The sequence below is a fragment of the Gavia stellata genome, chromosome 17 (assembly GCF_030936135.1).
Source record: "Gavia stellata isolate bGavSte3 chromosome 17, bGavSte3.hap2, whole genome shotgun sequence".
NCBI classification, from domain to species: Eukaryota; Metazoa; Chordata; class Aves; order Gaviiformes; family Gaviidae; genus Gavia; species Gavia stellata.
The window spans coordinates 10,790,591-10,815,156 of record NC_082610.1 but is presented as its reverse complement, the minus strand read 5'-3'; the positions used below and the strand labels follow the sequence as shown (position 1 = coordinate 10,815,156).

At 36.6% G+C, this 24,566-nt stretch overlaps 1 protein-coding gene across 1 annotated transcript in view; it reads right to left on the bottom strand.

Moving 5' to 3' along the window:
* Positions 1–1,481: 1,481 nt before the first annotated feature.
* Positions 1,482–24,566, bottom strand: part of PPFIBP2 (PPFIA binding protein 2) — an 88,610-nt gene continuing 65,525 nt past the window's right edge. Inside the window, exons 8-28 of the mRNA XM_059825999.1 lie at positions 24,336–24,368; positions 22,543–22,604; positions 19,986–20,061; positions 17,045–17,142; positions 16,786–16,850; positions 16,460–16,528; positions 15,971–16,031; positions 14,065–14,106; positions 11,934–12,078; positions 10,544–10,576; positions 9,830–9,968; positions 9,031–9,159; positions 8,324–8,474; positions 8,031–8,142; positions 7,536–7,624; positions 6,453–6,575; positions 5,630–5,755; positions 4,582–4,770; positions 4,010–4,180; positions 2,334–2,399; positions 1,482–1,639 (exon numbers count right to left, since the gene is read on the bottom strand). Coding sequence (XP_059681982.1) covers positions 1,568–1,639; positions 2,334–2,399; positions 4,010–4,180; positions 4,582–4,770; positions 5,630–5,755; positions 6,453–6,575; positions 7,536–7,624; positions 8,031–8,142; positions 8,324–8,474; positions 9,031–9,159; positions 9,830–9,968; positions 10,544–10,576; positions 11,934–12,078; positions 14,065–14,106; positions 15,971–16,031; positions 16,460–16,528; positions 16,786–16,850; positions 17,045–17,142; positions 19,986–20,061; positions 22,543–22,604; positions 24,336–24,368 — 2,051 coding nt within the window. The 3' untranslated portion in view covers positions 1,482–1,567. The remainder of the gene's footprint in view (positions 1,640–2,333; positions 2,400–4,009; positions 4,181–4,581; positions 4,771–5,629; positions 5,756–6,452; positions 6,576–7,535; positions 7,625–8,030; positions 8,143–8,323; positions 8,475–9,030; positions 9,160–9,829; positions 9,969–10,543; positions 10,577–11,933; positions 12,079–14,064; positions 14,107–15,970; positions 16,032–16,459; positions 16,529–16,785; positions 16,851–17,044; positions 17,143–19,985; positions 20,062–22,542; positions 22,605–24,335; positions 24,369–24,566) is intronic.

Sequence of the window (24,566 nt, the reverse complement as noted above, 5' to 3'; positions counted from 1 at the left end):
TCAACAGATGCTACAAGTAATTGCTGCTGTAAAGTAGATGCTTTCACCCTCAAACAGCCCCTCAAGTAAGTAGTGAGAGGCCGTATTTCCCTCTGTTACAGTACTGCAGTCTTGCCTGGCTCAGTAGAATATCAACAGATCTATTTTGTCAGGTGTTTTAAAGAAACAGAAATTTGTTTTATTATGGTACTTGCCTGATGCTCCTTGGTCACATTTTACATGTCACAGAGCAGTAATGTTTGTCTCCTATTTCTAAATAAAGCATTCTATGAAAATCTATCTGTAGCTGGAATGAAAAGAGACCTGAAAGTGAAAAGCAATATTCTTTACAACATCACCAGTTCCCATGCAAACATTACAAAAGTGTTTCTATTGCAATCTGCAGTCCTCAGGGCTGGATACAGCTGTATGTTTAATTAGGTGTAACTACGAAAAGAAAATAGGCTTATTACCATCCCTGTCTTCCTGAGAGCCCATGCTATGTTTCAGACCAGCCAGGCACAGGGATCAGAAAACTTTGCCCGAACCATTTTGACTGTTCAGAAGGCTTATCAGCATCCTGATGTTTGCACATGTGTGTCAGTACTAGCCCTTTTAGACAAAATGTCAGTGTACATAAAGAGCCCGTTAAATAGTTCTAGTTAAATAACTGTCATTTAAAACCAAACAATGGGTCATGCTGGAAATTCTGTAGCCCTTACCCTACTGAGCGCAGCGAACACCATTCTTAAAGTTACATTTTACATTAGTTAAGTGTTGTGATTGTTCCTTGATCATGAACATCTTTGTGCACATGTAAAAATCACATGATAAAAAAATCACTTTAAAATGAAGCACCGGCTTTTGAGTCCATCAGTTTTTCTGGTAGTCAAAGTTATATTTCCTGCTGTAGTACTTCAGCATCTTTTTGAGTTAGGTAAAGATTTGTGAACATGCCATCTCGATTGTCACTCTCCTGATAAAAGGACTTGATGGATAGTATTTTGTTCCATTCTTCCCATTCTACACTGCACTTAGCACATGTCCTGCCCTCTTTTTATCTAATGAAAGGGATGAGAGATTAAAATCCTTTTATGGGAAACAGTCTCTGGCAAGACTGCAATAGTAGTTAGTGAGCCATTACCACTGCACTCACCAGCATCCATCTGAATTTCTAGGTGGCTCTGATTAATCCACATGATACAATAGAGTATTAATGATTCCTGCATTACAAGTTAATTATAAAAATAAAAAATTACAAAATATCTTTCATATAATAGTACATAAACATACCATGTAAAAGATGACTGAATAAAAGGGTAAAACATGTTGCCAGTCTTGGCTTTCCAGACCCTGGATATGAGTACCACTTCTCTCTCAACACCTATTTCACATTACGAAATATGGCAAACAGCACGGAGGAGAGTTACCTGTAACACATTGCTACATTGACAATATTAAATACTATGTGGCAAGTCTCAGTGGCAGAAAAGAGGTAAAGCTTTTCTGCACCACAGCATCAAGCTTCTCCTGGCCCACCCCTCTGGGACAGGCATGAGGTGTTACTGTTCTTGGTCATGTTGAAACATCATCTCCAGTCTTCAAAGGTAGGTGTTAAAAATCTGCTGTCATTCAGCATTTCATCTTGGCTTAGCATCGTCTGAAAAAACAAGACATGAATGAGTAAGCATGTTCAGTTAGCAGCCTGTAGTTAAAGAAATCCAACTGTAATGAGATCAGATTCACAACAGAGGGAGTTAGAGCCACATAAAATTAAAAGGAATTTCTTGAATGCAGCTTTAAGTAAACTATTATTTGCTTGAGGAAGTTCTCACGGAGATTGTGTGTGTGGCATGTGACTCAACTATATTATGTAATTCTTCATTATACCCTTCAGTCAACTTCTTGTTTTGTTTTGGTTTTTTTTAATTAGCTGCTATGGAGTTAGGAATTAATACAGTGATTTTATTTTTTGTTTTCCATAGAGTTTTAGCTCACGTAAATTTTCAAGTCTGTACCTCTTTGCTAGACTTTGCTGTGACTGAGGCATTCAGTGGTGGTTACTTGCAAAATCTTTGAAGAATTGTTTTCATTTAAGGGGATGAATATCTGTCATTGGGTCAAAAAGATAAGTTTTCATGAACTCTAAAATAGGCCTGAACGAAACTTAATTTCTAGTGCAATTTAAATGCAGGGTTTTTTTGCACTGTGAATGCACAACCAGGCTATAAAGAGGTATTTAACAAGAATAATGACCTACATATTTTTAACTACCCACCAGCAATGACCAACTTTCACTGAATTCTAGCAGAATACATTTGTGACTTCAAAACAAGAGTGAAATTAGTACATACCGTAAGATGGCTTATGCCTTGAGAAAGAGCCCCTATTTGCATTACTGTTCCTTCTGAATGTTCCATCTGTAAAAGTATTCAGGAACTAGTTCAAATCAGACAGTATGTGCAATTTTATTCACTCTGCATGCATCTTTGGGAGGTATCTGCGCCTGGACAAATGAAGTTGTGGTATGTTTAAAAGCTCCAATTTCTGCACATTAACAAAAATGCCTCCATGCTATAAGGTATGTGACAATGCATTTAACAATAGGAAGAGTGAATTCTGATTAAGAAAGATTGATTCCATGAAACTTGAGCTGTAATTCACACAAGAAAAGAAAAAGCTTAACTGATACTATCAGTGAAGAGTAGTATTTTCAGATGGTGTAACACTTACTATACTTCTGGTAATCATCTTCCACAGGCAAGTGGTAAGAGTCCTTCATGATACAGTCCTACCTATTCTTACATAAAAAGGTTATCAGTTCTAGGGCATTGAGATTCCACTGCATGACCATGTGCTCAGGAGTCATTCATACTTAATTGAAAGACCGTGCTCCTAGAGAAAAATCCAGTATTTTTGTAATGCTTAAACAACTGCATAGTGTGAGCTGTTGGCTCAAAGTTAATGCATTCACTTGCAACTCTTAACTGTGCAAGTGGACATCTGTACTAAATTATAGTCAGGATTTGGTATTGTCCCTACTTAGGAACAGTACTTTTTTTGCTAAGGTGTACATTGAAAAAGACAATGGTTAGATAATGAACACAAATGAGATGTTAGATGCAGTAAACCATGCAAATGAAAAAATTACTTTCACAGTTAGTCCTTTCAATTTTGTGACCATTCTCTTATTAGGCTTAAAATGTTTTATCTCACTTAAGGTCACTGGAGATAGGACAGTTTACCCCAGCTGCCTCTGTCTGGCTCTTGTGTGTTGCCAAAGTTCACACAAGCCTCCAGGATCTCCATTTTTCAGGGTTTACATACCTTTACACAACAGCAAAGTTGAATAAAATGTGACCATTTTTAGTCTTCGTAATTTGTCTGTATGATGTCTGGATACAGTTTCATTCACAAGTTCACTACTACATAACAAAAGTGAATTATTTAAGTATTGGTTTATTAATAATCTTGTTCATTACTGATGCATTGTTTTCACATATACTGTCTAAGCGTAACTACTCCCCACTGTACATAATAAAAGAAAAATTCAGTTGGATTCTTCGATTAATGTCTGTTAAAAATATACAATCCAGTTGTACTTTAATATATAACTTGATAGTTTTGTACAAATTAGTCCAAATAAATTTATTACATTAAAAAGCACCCATAAAGATAATGAAAAAAGTAGTGCACCTTACTGAGATTATGAAAGCTAGAAGTACAAAAGTCTTGTGTTTACTGCAACCTCCACCTTAATTGTCAAAATACATCAATGTTCATAGTGTAAAGGTGTTATATTCCTGAAAAAGGGCTTGCAAGATGGCTGAGTTTATTATGATGTTGATTAAAAAAATTAACCCGACATTCTTAGTTACAGAACTCTTTCCAGTGTCCATAGCCAATAATTTCTCAATGAGTTCATGCGGATGTAGCAAATATTTTGTTATATGCTAACATTTGGTTATTTGCAAGCTTTGGAATGCATGGAGAGGATGAGATGAGAATGGCATCAGTCTGTCTGTCCCACCTGATCCAGTTCCTTATCACTAAACGGACTAAGTCCTTTATATCCACCATAGTTTTTCTGACTACCATTCGTAGCAGCTGGGTTTGTATCCATAGGACAAATGTAGTCTGTTGATTCATCAAATTTCTTCTTTCTTAAGTTTCCAAAATGTGAAAATCCAAGTTTCTTTGGCTAAAATAAGACAACAAAAAGTTTTAAGTAAGAAAAATAGGGTTGTCCTTTAAACATTAAAAAACTTCTCCTTTCTGATTTACTGCTATAGCCTAGTCCTTAAAGTAGGTAGATTCTGAACTAAATAAATTTAATGGTTTTCAGAGTGGGAGTTACAGTTTATTTTAAATACATTTAGACAGTGTTCCTTGAAGAAAAGACAGAAGGGATTGCATGCTTATTTCAGAAGCTGATTTAAACAGATACAAATTAAATGTTTTGCTATCTAGAATTAAGGAAAATGTAACACTCCTCCTAGAACCGACCTCTCCCTGCCCATGTTTGCCCCTTATTTTCTTTATAAGACAGGGGAGAGGAAGTATGAAATTGTGAAATATCTCCTTTTTAAAAGCAGTACATACCCGAACTTTGGCAGTGGTGGTCAGGGGCGTGTATGCTGTTGACTCCGTTATTTCTCTTTTTTCTTGCTGTGCCTCTGGTCCAATTAATACATTAAAATTGGTTGTTAGGTGGCGTCGCAGCAGGGTCTTTTGAGGTGGAATGTTCAGCAGCATTGCCAGTGTATCACCATTGAAGCGAGGTTCGAGAATCTGTTAAAAAATGGCAGAATATTTTTTTTTTTGTATGGTTAAATATTTGCAATAGTAAACCAGTACTTATCAGAGAGATTTCTCATTCTTATGAAGCTATCTATCTATTTACATTAGACCTTTTATAACTCACTCGCGATATGATACTCACTAGGGTTTGAATGGGAAATACATGCAAGTAGGCACTAAGAAGTGCAGAGCGTGAACAGGCAAATACCTAATTATATTTATTATCGAACCTTACATTTGTTTGGATTGAACAAATTTGTTTTCAGAATTTTCTGCTCTACTTTATACTCTCAGTTACAGCAGTAAAACTTAATCTTAGCACAATTTTTTCCTATTTCCTTTCTGCAAAACTTCTACTGCACTACAATCACGGTATTTCAGAACTCTGACTTTACTAAGCTGCAAATAGTTCGGAATGTTTAGAATTAAGAAAGTGTCATTCCTGATTTCTGGTAAGACTGCTGCGAGTTCAGGACGGTTATTTACTGTGGTTCAGAATTCTATTAAAACCACTCAAAGAAACGCTCAGTGATACCTTATCAGTAAGTAACTTTTCTAGGGTACAGTTTGGGGTTTTATTTAATGTGCTGCTGTTAAACACTCATGCACAGCTCAGCTTTGATTATAAAAAAATGTTGTAGCAGTTACTTTTTTATTTTAGTTTTCCTTTGTAAAATTAAGATGCATGGATCAGATAAAGAGGCTCTTTAGAAGGCCTGATCATGCTGTCATATTGCAAATGTCAGTATTTTTTTCCTCCTGCTTGACAAAGACCAGACAAAAGATGTTTTATACTACAGTCTGTCAATTTTTAGTAGATATGTAGTAAAATGTTAAAAAGAATTCTTACAATCAGGCCACCATGCACTCCGCTTCCTCGAAGGTTTGGTGCATATTCTGCCAGATCGACTGATCTGAGCCATTCCATCACTCTATGATTGGACCACTGAACCACTTCAGAAGGCGAAACGTTATTCTGTTAAAGTAACCAGAAAAGATGATGACAATACAGCCTGCATTGTCACTGCATGTTCACAATATGTATCCTCAGTTCAGATAAAACCGTCGTTCCTCCTCTTCCTCAAAGAGCAGTATTTTTTTCCCTGATTCTAACACATTGTTTCTGTTCAAGACCTCTTTGAAACAAACATCCTCTGATGAGATAGCAGGCATAGTCTAGTACAGATGAAACCCCATATATTGCATCAAGTAGTATAACAATAGAGATTACACATGCTGGGTGTAAAAAAGAGCATTTTGAGAACAGCATTATTGTCAGGTTTAATACTAAGAGAATAAGGTATGCTGACCAGGTGAGGCAAAGACCTTACAGTCTTTGAGAGTTAAAAATTAAGACAGGCAAAGAAAAAACATTCCAACTTATTCTCTTGGAATTGAATTAACTTCTTTAAACTAAGCAAATAATTTCCAAAGGGAGGTGCATGAGATTCAACTAGTAAGTGGCTCAAGCACTTAAGGACTGAGTAGATTTTTATTACCAGTGAGGACGTTACATTCCAGAGCTGGAAAGCAGCATAACTACTGCTTTAGATGCAATTCCCTAGTAGCAGTAATTCTACTGTATCATTGTACACTGCTAACCTTCTATCCCCTTTGGCTGGAATCAGGTAATTAGTGCTTGTTTAAATTAATTTACTTAAACATTCTTTTACCTCCTCAACTGGTCTCCTGCGTAGACAGTGGGGGTTAAAACCATTGACATGGAGCACATGAATGGCACATTTAATACTCAGATGATGCAGCTGGCTGGTGACTTTCAGAAAAAGAAGGTCATTCTGTAAAAGAGAGAGCCTTTTAAGTGGCACAGAATACATACCAAAACAGGTACTTTCCCCAGGAAGAAAGATTTTAAGCTTGCTTTGTAGTTTTATATAAACCACAGTAACTATGGTTTAGGTAAAATTAATTAAAGTTTATATTTTTAAAGAGGGTTGTTTAGTGGGGGGAATGGGGTGGGGTTTTTTTGTTGTTTTTGGGTTTTTGCCCCTTTTTTTTTTTTTTAAATATTGCAACATAGCAAGACCTGGCTAAAAAATGAAGGAGAGCTTGTAGGCTATTAAGTAAAATCCTGGCTCATGGATAATTTTAAAATATTTTAACTGTTTCTGATCAGGCTAAGATAGTGTTGTGGGTAGGATCACTGCAGCTACCAACACACACTAACCATGGAATACTGGGGACATTGCTTCTATTACACTGTTTAAGGAGCCTTTGTTGACAAGGCTGTGCTTTTGACAACAGCTAAATTAGGCATTTTTTTCACAGCACAGTTAACAAAACCAAGTACTTAATTATCCACACCTGGGCAGGGAAACTGTAAGAAAACATAGTGGCTAGGTGTAGTGCATGGTTTGCTGCTAATGTGGTCAAAGCTGTACAAATTACTGGATTTGCTGCTTATGTTTAGTTTACTGAATATTGTTGCTAACTTGGTGTGGAGAACAACACCCTCCAGAAGCTGCGTGCTGAATAGGTCATTTAACCTTTAATTGTGGTGTGCTGTATGATATGAAAGACAGACTTTGCAGAAGTTAACTATAACATACCCTATTACTTATTTTATGTACCTTACTAATAGTAATTGTGCACTAGACAACACAAATGAGTTACTAGTGGCGCTATTTCTGTCTGGCAAAAAATTCTTTAACGACCCACTTTCAAAGGAAAATTCTAAAATTCTTTGCTCATTCTGAAGTTAAGTTTGGTTAAACGGAGGAGAAAGGATTTTAGCTTACCACTGTTAAGAACTGCAACATTCTCCCATCAACTCTGGATTCATGAAACTGGTCTTTGTACTGAGGTAAACCAATATCATCAAGCCATCCTGCAGATACAAGAACAGTAGTGTACCCAAATCCAGATCAGTGAGAACGAAGCCCTTCTCCCCTTCTTGTCTGGGCTGGCTTCTTGGCATTCAGGTAGATTGTTCTACCTATTCACCTTGCCAAAGGAGAGCCTCTTACCAGAAGCCTAAAAGCAATTCCCACCAAACAGCTTTGTCCACAATACTCCCGTGATATTTTGCATACAGTGTGTGACTGAGCACGTACTTTCTGCAGCATAATGTAGCTCTTGCTAGACTGAGCCCCCTCATTTACTTCCCTGCAATCTGAATGACAGAGTTCCCCTTGGAAGGTCATGCTGTGTAGCTGTATATGTATCAGGCCACCCATCCATAGGGGTGGGGGAAATTCCTTTCCAAACAATTCCATGACAGTTCAAACACTTACGTGTCACCCAGATATGATCGAGTTGTGCAGACTTCTCATCTTGTTTTGCATTTATTGATTTAATGGCCAAAACCAATTTCTTCCTGTGCAGTGGATGCTTTATTCCCATCTCCTGCAACAATAACCATTAACAAATAGTTTGCCTTGCCTCTGGCTCTTTTCATTTCATTAGGTAGCTACAAAAATGGATACTACATATTTCAGAAAGGTAGAACTGCCAATTGTTTGAAGGGGTCTGGTTGTACAAAATCAATGTGTACGGTTGCTTGAGAGAAACAGTTACAGATTATTACCTTTTCCATGTCCTGAGGTGTCGCAGTTAACAGCGTATGGCCTGAAGTCACCCACTGCCGTGCAAAAATGACATACTGACCGAGACCAAAGTCCTCAAGCCAGTTACAAACTCTTTCAGTGCTCCACTGAGCAAACGGAGCATTGTAGTCACTGAAAAGTACAAGAAATGTTTGAAAAAAATCTTAAAGGAAAGAATTATGGTTACTATCTGAAAGCTCATTATGTGCCAGAGGCAGTACTACTGCTCTGTGCAATAGTAAAAGCCAACAGCCATCCTCGCAGTATATATCATGGTACTAGCGTCCTGTTAATTTGGCTGCCCAGCCTCAACTTGTGAACAGTAGAGGAGGGGCAGGGGGGTTGAATAAGAATTTCCCATTTTCTATTTGAAAAGAGGAAAAAGGGAATTGCATAACTTTGCAGATATTTTCATAGGAGATGATGATAAGTTTTCTTCTTTAACAAGGTGAAATTTTTGACACTCCCAACAAACGGCTAGTGCTGCAACCTGCAGTTTAAGGAGCGCACATAGGCGAGCTACTCAGGATACATTTTCTACCAGAGAAATTCTTTCCAGTTGTGGAATTCCACCTGTAATGAAGTATGTTGGGAAGAAAAATGTATTTCTCAAGAGGACGGTTTGGATGTTCAGCACATTTAACAATACCGCATAACATGCTGTTCAAGGTAAAGAAGGAACCATCACCTTTTCTGGCCTTTGGTTTCCTTTGATCGGGATAACCGAGGTCCAGCTGTTGCACGGAGACCACCTCTTCGAAACTCTGCCAAACCAAGGTCGTCTGCAGGGAAGTTACCTGACTGAGTTCTTCTTATTCTTTCAAGACAAGAGTGCCAAGATAGTACTATTAGCTTGCAACAGAGAATGTTTGTTTCATATGGAATCTATAATGACAACTAGAAGCTGTATTAATCTTCCTGTAAACCACAAACATCTCATTCAAGTGGTAGCTGAAATTGTTCCAGGCAAGTGCTGTCTAGACCTAACTGAGGAAAGAAAAAAGCTCTGCAGAGCAGGCATAACCCTTCAACCCAAGTAATAATCCACACTGGAGGACAGTCTCATAAATGTCTGCTGTCCTGAAGCACATAAAGCAAACACAATAAAACTCAGTCCCCCTGCTTTTTGTTTCTTGTTTTCTCTCATTTTGCACCTGATGGCTTCTGTAATCAACAACTTGCTACCATTTAATTTTTCATAGCTAATGGAACTGTTGGCATTCTAGATTATTAGCATTATAACAAGACAGCAGAGTGTATTATTTCCTCCAACAGCATGACACTGTGAACACTACCATCCATTTTTCTACGCCCATGTGTACATAGAGACACACCGGTGCAATCACATCTTGCTTTCTCTCCTTTTCCTGAATTCTACTTTATTCTTGCTGTAGATATTGTAGCTTTTGCTGAGAACTGGATTCATTCTCAGCCAAAATGCTTTGACAGGGAACTAAAAATAAATAAATAAATAAATAAAATCTTACTTTCCCCAGATTTTCTTGATCCCTTTTGGACTCTTTCTGTTTTCTGGAGACAATGGAGATAGTGGACCTGAATCCGTTCCCGAAGAAAGAGGTGAAAGGTCATCTGTGACTACTGTACCATCCACATTCTCTGTTTCTCCTGGGTTCAGAACAGTAATAGCCACATTTTATACTAATTATTAACAAAGTTGTTATCTGGGAGACTAATGCTTAAATGCAGACCATAATAAAAAAAGTAAAGATATCTATAAAATTGTTCTTGTGTAAAACCCCATGCTTAGAAGGTGAAAAAAATAGTAGCTGTACATTTGATACAAAAAAGAAAATAATAAAACGTTGGGTAAAATAGTATTGTTGTTTTGGTCATTTGTATTTAAATACATTATTTTCATTAATTCAACGTCTTCAGACTGAAGCAGACTCTTCAGTCTCTTGCCTTGCATATTCTTAATACCATCAAAATCAGTGGGAATTTTTCTGTTGACTTCAGTGAAAACAGAATGAAACAAAGAATAGTATTTTAAAAAAATATCCCATCCAAATGCCATACAGCAAAAGCTGTTACTTCATTTCAGTACTGCACTTAAGGAATTCAATCTGGATGGCCCACTTGGTATTAGTATTTCATAGAGAAGAGAAAAGGAGGGAAAAAGGAAAGGAAAAAACTAAGCAGCAAAATTCATGTAAAAGTTGCATCTTGTTTGGATACAGTACCTAACACTGGTGCACTGACACTCCTGATGCGATCTTCAGTCATCCCAAGAAGCAGAAAGCCAGATGAAGAAGCAAAGAAGATATAAAACACCAGCAAAATAAAGTTACAGAAGAGCAAAGTAGTAAGCTAAGCATTAAAAGCAGAAATAAAAAGAAAAGAAGCAGTTAGGCTTGACATGAAAGTGAATATGCATTGGTGTGCACAGGCCCCAGGAATTCCATACAGGTCATCTTAAATAGATAGGGATGATCATTTATCTGTTGTGGGAGTTTTTTAACTATTCTTAGACAATTTTAACACATTAAGCATATACTACAGAGCTCCATAAAGCCTGCAAAACATCTGAAATGAAGCAATGTCTAAGATGATACCAAATTCCTCTGAAATACAGAATTGGAGGTGTAATGAGTTACTGCACATACCTGAAACAAACCAACCTGCATAAAAAATTCTGTTAATTCAGTGTATTTAAGGAGTCATTGCTTTTTTCTAGAAAAAGAACATTTTGCTTTACAAGATCACCCATCCTTGTATAATCCTGCAGTTACAGACATAATAGCATGGCTCATGCATTGCCTACAATGTTGCAATCACAGAAAAACTCTTTAAAAAAAACCTAAACAACCCACAGCCTATTGAAATCTTGGAACTACAGTACCCTAGCAGCTTTTAGGACCATGAGGCCTTAAAAAAAAAGAAGACAACAACACAAAAAAACCCCAACCAACCAGAAAAACCCCCACCTCAACTTCTAAAGTGCAGGACACTACAAAATCGCAAGGGATACTCTTTTGCCTGAGCTCCCAAGCTCTTCAGTCCTTGGCAATTACCTGGTTCTGTGCTTCACTGTAATACTTTTTGTCAACATATCCATGGTTTGTTTTAACACACCAGTCTAGTGTACATTTTTTAAAAGTATTGATGTACTTAGCTGTGCATTTTTGTTTGCTTGCTTGTTTTTTTAAGAAAACAGATCAGGAAACTCAGGGGAGCATTGAAAGTGTGTCTGAAAAAAATACTACTTATTCATATTGTCAATATGTTTGCATCTATAAAAGTTCCAACTTTTAGTTACAGATTTGTTGACTTTCAGAATGCTCTCCCCACAATCTCCAAAACAGCGTCTCTTCATTACTTGTGCTATCAGTGATGCCAGCAAATTATATAATCGAGTGCAACAGAAAAGAACGCTCAAACTTAAAACCATCCTTGACTCTCCAGTACATTGTTAAAAAAAAAAAAGTCGAACTTTCCCTCACTGAATCATGTGAACATCACAGTCCATTGTTCTGACACAGCAGATTATATACCATGTTATGTCTCAATTCCTCAAGACAGTTTGCTTTTTTCCTTTCTACGTCACCCTCTGAGAGAGGCGTGGATACATACTTAGGCCCAAGACGCTGTTGTCCTCCTTGTCGTTCATGCCACACCCATCCGGCGAATTATATGTTCCCTGCTCTCCATTCTGTAAGGGTCGAGGCAGCTTCCCTGGCAAGGTTTGATACTTGCTGCCTTTCACAAGTGGCTTACTCTTTTTTTTTTTTTAAAGAGGGAAAAATAAAATAAATAAATTAAAAAAAAAAAAAATCACATCACTCATAGCATTTGCAATCCACTACACAATATTTTAAAAGTTAAGAAAAGTATTTGAAGTTCATGGTTCAAAAATGACACCACTCCCTCCATGTTCTTTCTTACAGATATTTCAATTTAAATCCAGTAGTCAGCTAATGAATTTTTCTTGCTAACACACAGCCTTCTCTTCCCTCATATACCCCTCTTCCACTTCAGCCAGACTGTACATTACAGTAAAATATAACTTATATTGAATATTATGTGGTTTCGTCATAAGAATTTTTCTAGCTGTCTCCCTTTCCCCTTAAACCCTGGCACTATATAATAATTTGGTCCTTCCAAGGTCAACTTTGATAGTGCCAGGAACGCATTTAGTTACTACTCAGCCCATTCTTTGCTCTCTGAATTTTTCCCTCTGTATTTCACCAGACTGTCTATGTTTCTGCCTCACAATTGTACCTCGCTGGAATCTAAGCCAGAAGTATTTGTATAACTCAAATTTGGTCAAACATATTTGCCCGCCACCGTTAATAACAGTAAAAGAATCAACAATGAAGTTAGGCTACAGAAATTTCACTTTTGTAAGAATTAAGATCTCTTTGTACAGATAACATTACAAATGTGAGGTTTTAAAAGAAATAATGATAGCTAAATATATAATTGCCAACTCTATTACAGTATCTAAGCACAAGGTGTACTTTTGATATATGTTGGGAAAAAAAAAAGCAGACTGAGCTGTATTTTAGGGCAAGTCTGAATGGCTGCTGACTGTCCAATTTTTGTCCACATCAGGCTAACATAGAGCCTAACGTATGCTTGCCTGCAGCTATGGTACATGTACACAGTGTCACTAGCATCAGTGACATTACTTATGCTGGGAGGACCTTCCTCTAGCAACAGCTCTCAAGAGGTGGTCCTCAAAGTCTCCGTATATTGTATTGAAAGAGAGCTGGTATGTCGGGTTAGCTAAAAATAGAGTATCTCTTAATTTTCCTCGCATTCAATTTTTCAGTGATCAGCTACTTGGGGATCTTGCTTCTTGTACAAGGGCAGATTAGAACTTGCATATAAATCTGATAGTTTTGAGCCTAACAAGGTACTTTTCCAGCCAAAGTATGCTTTTCACAGAGGTACTTCTCTACAGTTTTGGAAGCGGCATGTTGAGACCTCTTCAATACTGAATCCAAACGAAAAGATGAAGAAGCCATCACTCTAGACAAAAATGTATATCCCACAACTGTCAAAACTATAGGAATATAGAGGCTTTTCCAGAGAAGCAATGAACACGCAACTCCAATTGACATTAGTGGGAGTGGTGTACATTCAGTGTGTGCTTTGGAATAAGCTCGTATTGGTAAATGTTTCAGTATCAGAAAGAAGGTTGTGTAGAAAAACTTTGTACTGAAAATATGCAAAACATATAGTATATAGAAGCATATAGTATGCTCCTAATTAGTAACCCCATTCTAACAAAATTGTTTTAAAACATTTAAAACATTGTCTGTGACAGGATGATACATGAAATATTTAATGAGATAACCACTGGTTTATCTATGCTTATTTCAATGTCTAAAGGGATCCTTGTGATACTGTAACTGCAGTCCAGATTCCTCATTTTCTCAACCCCTGCTCCTGTTTTGGCAACTGCAGGAGTACATCCTGACTTGTACCAAAAATTAGATGAGTAGAGAAACTGCTTATAACATTAGCACTGTATTTTCTGAAATTGATTGACTTCAGCTTTTAACCTCACATAAAAGCTTTTAGATAAAAAAAAAAAAAAAGATTTCCCTCTCAAATCCTTACCCGTGGTCTCAGAGTTTGTTGGTACTTGAACTATGCAAACATTTTAAAAAGAAAATGAATATAAAATGAAAACACAGCCATACCATCACAGCACATCACAACAGATAAATGTTAAGAGAGTTTACAGTTAATATACCTCTTGTTCTACAACAGGCTGTACTGGTTTTCCGTCTACATACTACGGAGTTGCAGGGAGGGTAATTTCAAAGTTTTATGGAAAAAAGCAACAGACAAATGTTAGTATTAACATACATACACAGAACATCAATTGTAGTCTTATTACTATAGTGATGGTACTTAATGCATTGACAATGTATTACAAGGTCTGTTTTCATTTCATTTCAATAGAATATTTAATACTAAACGTGTTTGTTCAAACCACTCTACAAAATTTGGGCCCTGTTTAGGTTCTGTTGTGATCAAAATAATTTTCCTATTTTCAGGCTTCTGAGTGGTCCCTTTAGACTTACTTTAAGTTAGGAACATAATAGTTGTTTAACAGTTAAAACAATATGAAAATGACTGACATAAAAAAAGAACATACACAATACTGTATGTATCCAACTGAAATTATAAAGAGCTGTGATAGAAATGAAGTGATAAAAATACCAGCACAGCTAGGTCAGAGACACCAATGTGTTTTATTTTATTATTATTGCTGGATGTAATTGGAATTTGAGTTTTGTGCAAAGTAGAATAGTTCCAGTAAACAGTGCTGCTAGCACAGGTTCTTTTGGACTCAATGAAAGAATCAAAGTCTTGTCATGCTGAGTCAGCAGAACAAGTTTTCTTGGCCTTAGTTTTGGTTGTAACTAATTCACATTTAGCCACTCGCCCATACACATAGGAAGGTCTCATTTATTTCACTAAGAAGCCTCATGCCTAAATTAGGGCATACAATTTAAATGCCTTGCTGAACAGGGGGCTGGCTTGCTACAATTCTCTCACATCCTTGGTAGTTTCTTGTTCCTCTATAGACTCTGATTTCACAGATAGAGCAGATTTACAGCCTAAATACGTAGGTACGGCCTTATCACATCATATCACAGAGACAAGTTTTTGAATTTAAGATGGGAAAAGAAAAGTTACGAAAAGAGAACAGACCTTCATAAATTCCCCATGGAATGAAACGTTAGTTCTGAATTGATTTGTCACACATACGACCACAATCAAATGAGTGCAACACAAATTTCAAACATTCTGTTTGGTCACTGTCATATTCAGAGATTTAAGAAGAATTTAAGAAAATTTGAAGAACTGGAACAATCATATTACTAGTAACCATTTTAAATGGCATTACCGGGTGTGGGTAATCTAGTATTAAGCCTACTTTGAGTATAGAAGGTGTCAATAACAGTCTCACAAAGCGTAATTACAAGTGCAGAAAAATTTCAGTGTCCATAATGACAAAATAAGCCTCTGGACCATAATGTAATGAGATTTGTAAGTTGGGAAGTCTTTATTCTGGTACGGAATTAAGCCTTTGAATTAGTAACAGTGCTCCTGCTGTTTTAATTAAGGCAGCATCACTACCATCTTTGGGAATGCCATTTATATCAGAAGTCTCATTTAAGGAGCGATACTCATATTTACATGCAAACACTCAAAAAGGAATCTTATGTGGAAATACCCAGTCCCAATATTTAAATCACTTTCAGGATTTGCTGCCTTAACATTTTTAGCAATTTGGAAGTCAAAATTATTTTAAAAACACTTACCTATAAACAAAATAATACTGCAGTTCAACAAACTGACTCCTCATTAACATTATTTGTTGTATTTCTCTTAAATATTTTTCTTTCAGCTGAAAAGCTGAATTTGAGGATGTGTACAATGGGTGTGTCATCTAGTTCGTTTACTCTAAGCCTGGCAATGGGGTTAAAAAAGAACCTGAACTGTTTTATCATTAGGGTTTTTTTTCCCCCACATACAATGTTAGTGGTGGTTAGGGTTACTGTATGTGAAACAAAAAGAATATACTTGACCTTTATCTTTTAGTCATTATATTAAACACCAGAAATTGTGATTACAAATAAACCAACCTTTTCCAGGGATTCACTCTGCAAGTCTTCTAAACTACTTGACTTTTTTTTCTGTGGAACCCTTAAAATAATGACAGGCAAGAAAGCAACAGTTAATACAACATAGTATGTTTGCATATGCCACAACTGTATCATATGATGGCTGTATATATCACATAATGTCTGCATATAAGATTCATTTCTTTTGTTACAGTTTTAGCCTAAAACTCATAGTATTGGGAACTGCAATAGATGATGTCAGAAACAGCAACAAGACATCCTTTGATCAACAATGAAAGCCAACATGGTGCAATGTGCAGTTTTAAACCTTGTATCTATAGAATACTTTTTAGAAGCTCTTAACAAGCAAAAGTAGACAGTAATAACTCTCTGTGGACACTGTGCAACATTAAGGGCTTTTAAAAAGATTTTAAAAATGGAAGAAGGCAGAATTATAAAAAAACTTCTGGCTGTATGTTTTACATTTCAGTGAAAGTTACTCATTCTTACCTATTTATGATTTCCAAAGATTCTTCTTGTGGAGAGGTTAAATTAGTTGAAAATACTGGAATGCTTCCACTTTAAATCAGAATAAAATATTCTGGTTTAATACTACAATACATATATCTTCTGATATATAAAAGTGCAAACTTATTCCTGTAATTCAAACCTTATACAACTAAGTATTGTAAACTCCCATGGCAAACACTGCTTTCACAACTACCCAACAGTTATTACAAAGCCAAGAACAGGCAAGACAAGATGCCAACAGTTAAACAGATTAAATAATACAGATTTAGGACAATCCACACAAAAAACAAGAAAAAAGGTCTTACCTGATTTCCATAGCTTTGTGTGGCACTGGAGAGAGCATAGCTGGTGACAAATCTCCTGAAGAGGCCTATGTAAAATATAAGAGTTTCAAGCCTGTAACTCTAGTGCCTGACTCTGAATCTATAGTGCCCATACCAAGAGGCACAAAAATTCAGCCAGGGACAAACCCTCATCTATGTTACTTCAGCAACTACAGAGAAACCAATACAAAAAAATCATATATACAGCAGAACTTGCTTCTAAAACATCTTTACTAAGTACCTCTGTTTTAAATAATTCTCCTTGAGGATTATTCAAAAGATTCCACTTCCTTAAAGTTGTCTCAAGTTCCTCTTCACTGCCACCAGAGATGGAAGAGCCTGCGAGCATTAAAGATTAGATGTAGAACGGGAGAGAAACAGGCAAAAAACTCCAACATTTAGGACCATATCAGACAGTCTAAATACTTCAGGCTCTGAATTCCCCTTCAGTCTTCATCTGATGCATGTAGTTTACACCTCTCCTTTGGGCTCTGACTTACAAGGAAGCTGATTTATATTAGAGCAACAAATTTACCACTTCTAGTTACATACTGTGCTTTGTTGTGAGTAGCTGAGCTGCTTATGAGGCAGCTTCTGAACCACTCTAATTCATAATTTGATGTTCTGAGGCAAGTTCAAGTTGGTACCATTTTCTTACTCAAAGTGTATCGCTTTATAGGTAGTACGGATGTTTGACATCATCTGTATCACAACGCAGTGCCCCATGCTCAGTTCAAGGATGAACATAGTAAACAGGCTCCAGGTTTTTCTGGGTACCCCAAAGCTAAACAAATACTGAAATACTCCAAATTCATTATTTAGTAGGATTTTTATTCCTAAATTGTTAAAAGCTGCAATACTAAGTCAGGGTCTGAATATTTAGTACTCAGCAAACTTCTGGAGTATTTTGGATAAGAATTTTTTTCTGAAGATCTCCTATGCATAGGGTTGCAGACAGGATATGAAAGGGTTGCTATACCATGATGGAGAAATTTAGACTGACCTTTAAGCACATTAATAATTCCTAATTTATGTGATAGAGGTGCAGCAGCTCTAGGCCGTTATGAAAAAACACCAAATCTTATGGTTAAGCCTTGGCACTATTAGAAGAAATATTACTTGAAAACTCATTAGACATAAGCTTGGTTATCATGCTGTTCAGCTACAAAGACTGCCAACAACCCTGATGCTGACCATTGGTCCTCCAGGATATGAAGTGAAACTTATGCTATGGTTCCCAGTACACAGCCCCTCAGCACATATTACTGAAACCAAAAGAGTTCAGGATAGCTCCTTTACATTTTACTCAACTGTAGCTACCCTACTTTAATCAAGCAGCTACCCTACTTTAATACAAAGCACCTTTTGGTTTTTTTTTAAATATACTTGTTACCTATGGTGAAGAGTCAGTCATCTTTTCTCAACATGATTTGTAGCTTGCCTTAAGTAGAAATAAGAAATGCTTACAATATATTGTGTTTCTGTCAAGTAATTACTTGAAACAGTTATCAGAGATAGAAGATTTCAACCCATTGATTCTACCAAAAGTTTTTAAGCAGAGATTTAAAACCCACCTCTAGAAACAACAGCAACAAAAAAATCAATCCGTGAGATTTCTTGGCAACCTAAACGAGAGACTCCCTCCAACACACCTAAGGTAACAAGCTCATTCGGCTGTGATAATATTGTAGCCATCACAATATGCACGCACCTCAGTGTGGACAATCTCAGCATACAATCTAGTTCCCACACAGGTTTCAGGGTTTGTTTTTGTTTTATTATGCTGAGCATCACTGTTTTTATTTACACTGTCCTGAACGTCTATACTAGCATACATTAACACCATCATACTCCCTGCAGCACCAACTCAATAATCCAGAGTATCATGGCTTGCTCCTTGCTCATGCACACAAGTGTCCTCCAAAAGCCATGTCCCACAGCGGGATGGTGCACTTAAATATGTACAACCAGGATGTGGCCAAGGAGAGTGGAACTGCAGAGGTTACTGTTGAGAGCACCTACTTTCAGGTTAACAGTGGTGTAGCTATCTTGGGAGTTAATGTCAATATGTCTCCAAAAGCTACAATCATACCTTTGGAATTCCTTTCAGAACACTTTCAAGTGAGAGACTTTTTTTTTTTTTTTAAAATGAACATTCAGAGAGAAATTTACCTGCCACATGTTTCCTATTCTTGTGTGTTAAATACAAGTTTCCATTCTGCCATACAAGACCTGAAAATACTGTGTTTGTTAATGTGATGATGTACATTGAACAAAACTGTCCTTTCAGAAGGTCCCATTTCCCAGACCAAATTTAGTACTGAAAACTAAGGTGGCAACTTAAAATAAGATTGTCTTAAGACCCACTCCACTCCAGTAAAAAAGGAAGTATGGCCACGAAGGACGTATGTCATAGGCCCGCACTGTGGACTTACAGGAGTCCCATCAGCGAGGAGGGACAGGACTGCATGAAGTAGCTAATAAAACCATGGCCTCAGCTGCTCACCCAGCCATCGCTACATGGATGTAGGAGTTCTGCAACCAAAGCTCCTGCACCACTGCCATGCGTATAGCAAAGTGTTTTAAGGAGAGCAGTTGCTGACTTCAGATTGCCTTGGCACATAAGGAGGTAAACTGCAGTGCTTCAGACCCAACTCATGAGCAGTTCACACAGCTGTACAACCAGAGCAGTAATCTCACCAGTCATTCTTCCTTATCAATCAAAATCCTTAATGACACCATCTAAAACAACATATGGCACCAAAATTAGGCTCCAAGGGAGGATTTACTATTAACTGATGTAGAAGAAATTTTAGGTTATGACTTATGGAGTCGAGCATAAGATTCAGTCACAGAAGTCTTGTTGGATAGTAATGTTGTAACCAGATCTCCAGACAGATTTGACCCTATTTTTTTTGTACTGACTACAACATAGGAAACAAAAAGGAAATCTCCACAAACTACAGCAATAACACACAAGCCTGGTCAAGACATACTGTGGTTCTCTCTGTATCTGAAAGCGTGTATACTCGCTCTCATAGCACTCCAACATGATACAAATGTATGCATAATGAAGTACATATTACTATACACATATATTTAAAAGGACAACAAATAGCAGTTGTAGTGCATGCAGTTTTTAAAAGACCCGATATCAGGAAATTATTCACAAGACATTTTACCGTGAGCTGCAATCATTATCTCTTTGACCCTCCTGTACTGGCTTAGCAATAGGGTTAACTCCTCTATTCGACGGTCCTGTGAAAAGCATTAAATAAAATAATATTTTAAATCCTACATTTTTAACCTGCACAAACACTGTATTACACATTCATTTCTGTGATTTTTCCAGAAAGGAGGATCAGGTCTCTCACATGCCTTGTAAAGAACATTTCTTGGCTTTTATTTGCCATCATACATAAGATTTGCTGACAGTGTGAAATTACAGATACAAGGAAACCAGAGGAGTTTGGCATTATTAGTAAGTTAGTTATTTACAGAAGCATAATTTAGAACTCTGCTTTTACTTCTAAGAGTCAAAGGAATATTCTGGAGTTGAAACTCAACTGCCTGAAGTGGGCAGTGTTTGTTTTTTGCTAGCATTGTACCTCTAATCATAAAGTAAATCATGTTTATGTTTTGTACAGTTTAACAACCTAGTCTTTAATCCTCTCTTGTAGGATATGTTCTGCATTCCCACATCTACACGTACGCCAATTTTGAACACACCTTTTTGAACTTAGGCAGTCAAACCTGTACAGAACCAAAGAAATGAGGTCTTATGAACGTCTGATGCATTATAGCACTCCACTCTTTCTCCAATACCCAATGCTTTCCTATTATGTATGGAAAGCATCTTGATTAATGTATTCAGGGAGTGCACTTGCCTTTTGCACAGATACAACATAGTGATGGGTAGTAGTCTTTATTTAATTGATTAGATCTGTCATTTCTCTCATTTCCATATATGATATTGTGTCCCCGATGATAATAAATTCTTGCTATCAGTCACTAAGTGTGCGATCTTGCAATTTGCACTCCTACAGTGTCCTGTTTCTTTGACCCCAGTTCTTAACCGTTCCTGGGCAATAATCTTGCCCAGTGCTGAGACTACAGAGCACTGAATACAAACCCAAGCAAGTAATAAAGAACTATTTTTCACAAGCAGGTGTCAGGAAAACCACAGAAGCAGAGAAGTGGGCACTGGGAAAAAAAAAACCTTCCAGGGAAGTTGGTAAGTATTTAAGTGATTAGCTGATACTGAGCTGCTGCACTGCCATACCTAGGTCAGTGTCAGAGCTATTTCAATTACAATCTGCGCCAGTACACGTATGCTATATTACAGTCACAGCAGGTATCAACTGAGTTGTAGGAGTAACCACAAAGAAACCAGACTTTTACCACATAACAGAATGGTAGATGATGCTGATCCTCCCTTGCCTTAGCAAGTATACACAAGACAAGAGACACCTAAAATAGATACCCAGTTATCTCAACTATGGATAGAAGCAATAGGTTCTTCTTCATAGCAAAGACCTGAGACTAACACAGCCAGTTTTTTAAAAAAGAAGTATGTGCAGCACTTACTAGCAACTTAGTTGAGCACTTTCTGTCCTAAAGACACAAGGTATATTTAGAGTTATCCCAAAAGCTATTTAGAGCTATTTTCCCTCAGGAAAAATATTTTATTTTGCACTGTTATTGAAGGTAACAGCTCTACATTAAACATGTAAGAAGCTGTGGGTCATCAGGTTTAAACACTACAATTTCCAAGGAAATAACCCTCCTTTCCCTGTGAGTGTATCAGATATTAGGACATTAAGCAACAGTATTTTGTTTTCCCTTCAAATTAAAAAATCTTATGCAGACTTGGAATAACTTTGGCAAGAGATAGTGCCATGTCTTTTATTTTCCTGATGTAAATTTTGGCTTTTTGAGTTTTTAAGAACTAAAGGTTGTTAAGAGTCACATTAATGCTCTCCAGCATTAACATTGCCCTGTCCAGATTCCTCACGCACTAAAGGAAGCTGTTAGGGATGTATATTATTGTCTATTTGATCATACGTGAGTGTGTCACCATAAAGGAAAAACCTGTGGCCTGCTTCATTATCATAAAACAAGAATTACAGTTCCCTTAATAATTAATCCCCCTCAGCCCCTCCCCCCCCCAAAAAAATAAGGAACAGTTTATGTAGTAAGTCAATGGCATCTGAAGGTGGAGATTCAACATCCTCCAACGCTGAGCCATTTAAATGGTTTTAATGCCACTCCTCTTCTCCTTTAGTATTCCCTTTTTTTTAGTTTTTATTTTTCTTACCCTTGTCTCTTTAAATCCTGGTCCCTTTCTCCCAAAACCTGAGTCTGATTCAAAGGCCACTTTGACTTTCTTTTAACATCACAATCTAAACTGGGTATATCAATGCACTTCAGATTAGGTTGGAAGATGCAGAGCTGCCAGAGATGACCAAACCTTAGTGATCTTTTCAAGAGCAGAAACCAGGAGATTCTGCTCATTACAGCCTTGGCTTTCTACTCCCCTGTGGAATCTAATGAGCCTCCCAAGTTCTGCAGCAAGGTTAGCCACACTTTCTATTTAAAAATCAACCTGTCACAATCTCATGGGATAATCCAAAAATCAGGGCAATACCACGCTTACAGAAAGCAGGTTATTCAGATCATTACAGAGATTCAAAACCATCTTTTCATTCTTATTATGTAGAACGAGGATTATTTTCTCACCTTTTCTTCATTTGCAGCCAATAATGATTCCATTCCTATCTTCAACCGTTGAACTTCTTGATCTAGAAATGTGTTTAAAATGTTATAAGGAAAATACACTTGCTATATTTAGTGTAAACAATGTATGTTTTGAGATGATCTCCCTATGTTCTTATGAGTAACCAAAACCATGTCAGTGGCATGGCAAATGTACTATTAAGCTACATTTACCTTAGCACTTTTCAAAAGCTGAACTATTAAAAGCACCTCACAACACAAACATGCTGGTTTTGCTTGTAAAAGGCTACATAATACTATTTTACATTCTAAAAGTCAAGTAATAGATAAAAAAAAGAAACATTGAAGTTTATTTTGCAGAAGAGGAGAGTTTGTTTTCTGTTATACCTTTAAGGAAATAATTTCAGGTATGATTGAAAATTAATTATATTCCATCTGGGAAAAATATTCGCCAGCTTATGACAAGCAGTTCAAGGACATTCGTGAAACTTGGAAATGACAAATAGCAAAACCTAGTTTGATATGAGGAAAATTTTAAAATTTTTTTTTCTTAACACATTTCAGTATGAATAACTGAGTTAAAATCTACATCAAGAGCTCATACAGAATTGCCTCACACACAATTTAGTGTTACAAGATAGAGGTTATTCAGGAATGTTATAATCAAAAACAATTAAAACACACTCTCTGAAAATTTATGAGGTTGTTAATCATGCCATCCTAACTTTGCCGAACCAAATCTTTCATTTCTTCACACACAATTCCTAGCAAGTCCTCCAGTACCAACCCATACTAAATAAAGTCTAGATGATGGAGACAGAACCTGAAATAGTTTATCTGCTGTAACTGCCACTCAAGAATACATGCTTTGACATTAAAACAGACCCACTTGTTTCACAAAAGACTGTGAAAACCAGATGTGGCAGGCATGAAGTGAGAGAAAAAAGAAAATCAATACTGCCAAAAAGCATCTTTAAAAAAAATGTTTTACAACTAAACGTTGAACATACAATGTCATATCTAGACTATTGGCCAAAACTATAATTAGTTTTTCTTATAGTCATTCTGAAAAATACACACTTTGTAATGATTAAGTTTTGAAACACATAAATGAACTTTGCAAACATTTCTCTTGCAAAAGAGAACACTTAGTAACACACGACATGCACAGACACAGCCAAATCAAAAACTAAAGCCAGCAGGCCGTGGGCAAGCAATCAGAAGATTTTTAAAAAGCCTTTAAAAATCACAGTCCTACTGATTTCTCGTTATAAATATTAGACTTCAAAGAGAACTGGTGTCAAGGTATTTTTAAAACACATTAAAGCAAAATTTACTTACAATATTTATAACAACATCAAGTATGGAGACATTTTTATTCAGACTTTTTTTTTTTAATTTAGTGCACTAATTAAAAAAAAAGCCCAAATCCTTCCCCTCCAAGGAAGGAGGCTTTCAATTAAAGACATCTTTCCAGATATAATATGGGGTTTACATATATACAAATAAAAAGAGGTAAAGGTTAAGTTTTGGCTCTGTTAATCTTGACAATGTCCCTTTGAAGTCCAACTACCTGATTTGTGAACCTCTGATTTTTTTTTCCTGAAGTGAAATCTTACTAAACAGGGCAAGTAGCTGTCTGCTTGCTGCAAGCAATGAAAGCAATGTCTCATGTATATTACAATTAGACAGCCAAATCTAAACAAACATTGAATTATTGCTGCAGAATGCATTTGAGTTATAATTTGTGTGAAAGGAACAGTGAGATAAAGCCAAAAGTGAATTGCAAGGCTTACGTTTTTCTTTTAGCCTTCTCCTATAAACTTCCTCTACGATGGTAAATGGTGAGAGTCAAATAAAGTATGTAGAAAAAGCACATATTAGATAAATTCTGCAATTTAATTAGAATATGCATTCTAGAGTACAAGTACACTGACATTATTTTTCAACTTTATTTGAGAAGACGACCTAAAAATCTGATAAATCAGTAATATTTTTTTTGCAGAAGAATTATTACTGCTTCATAC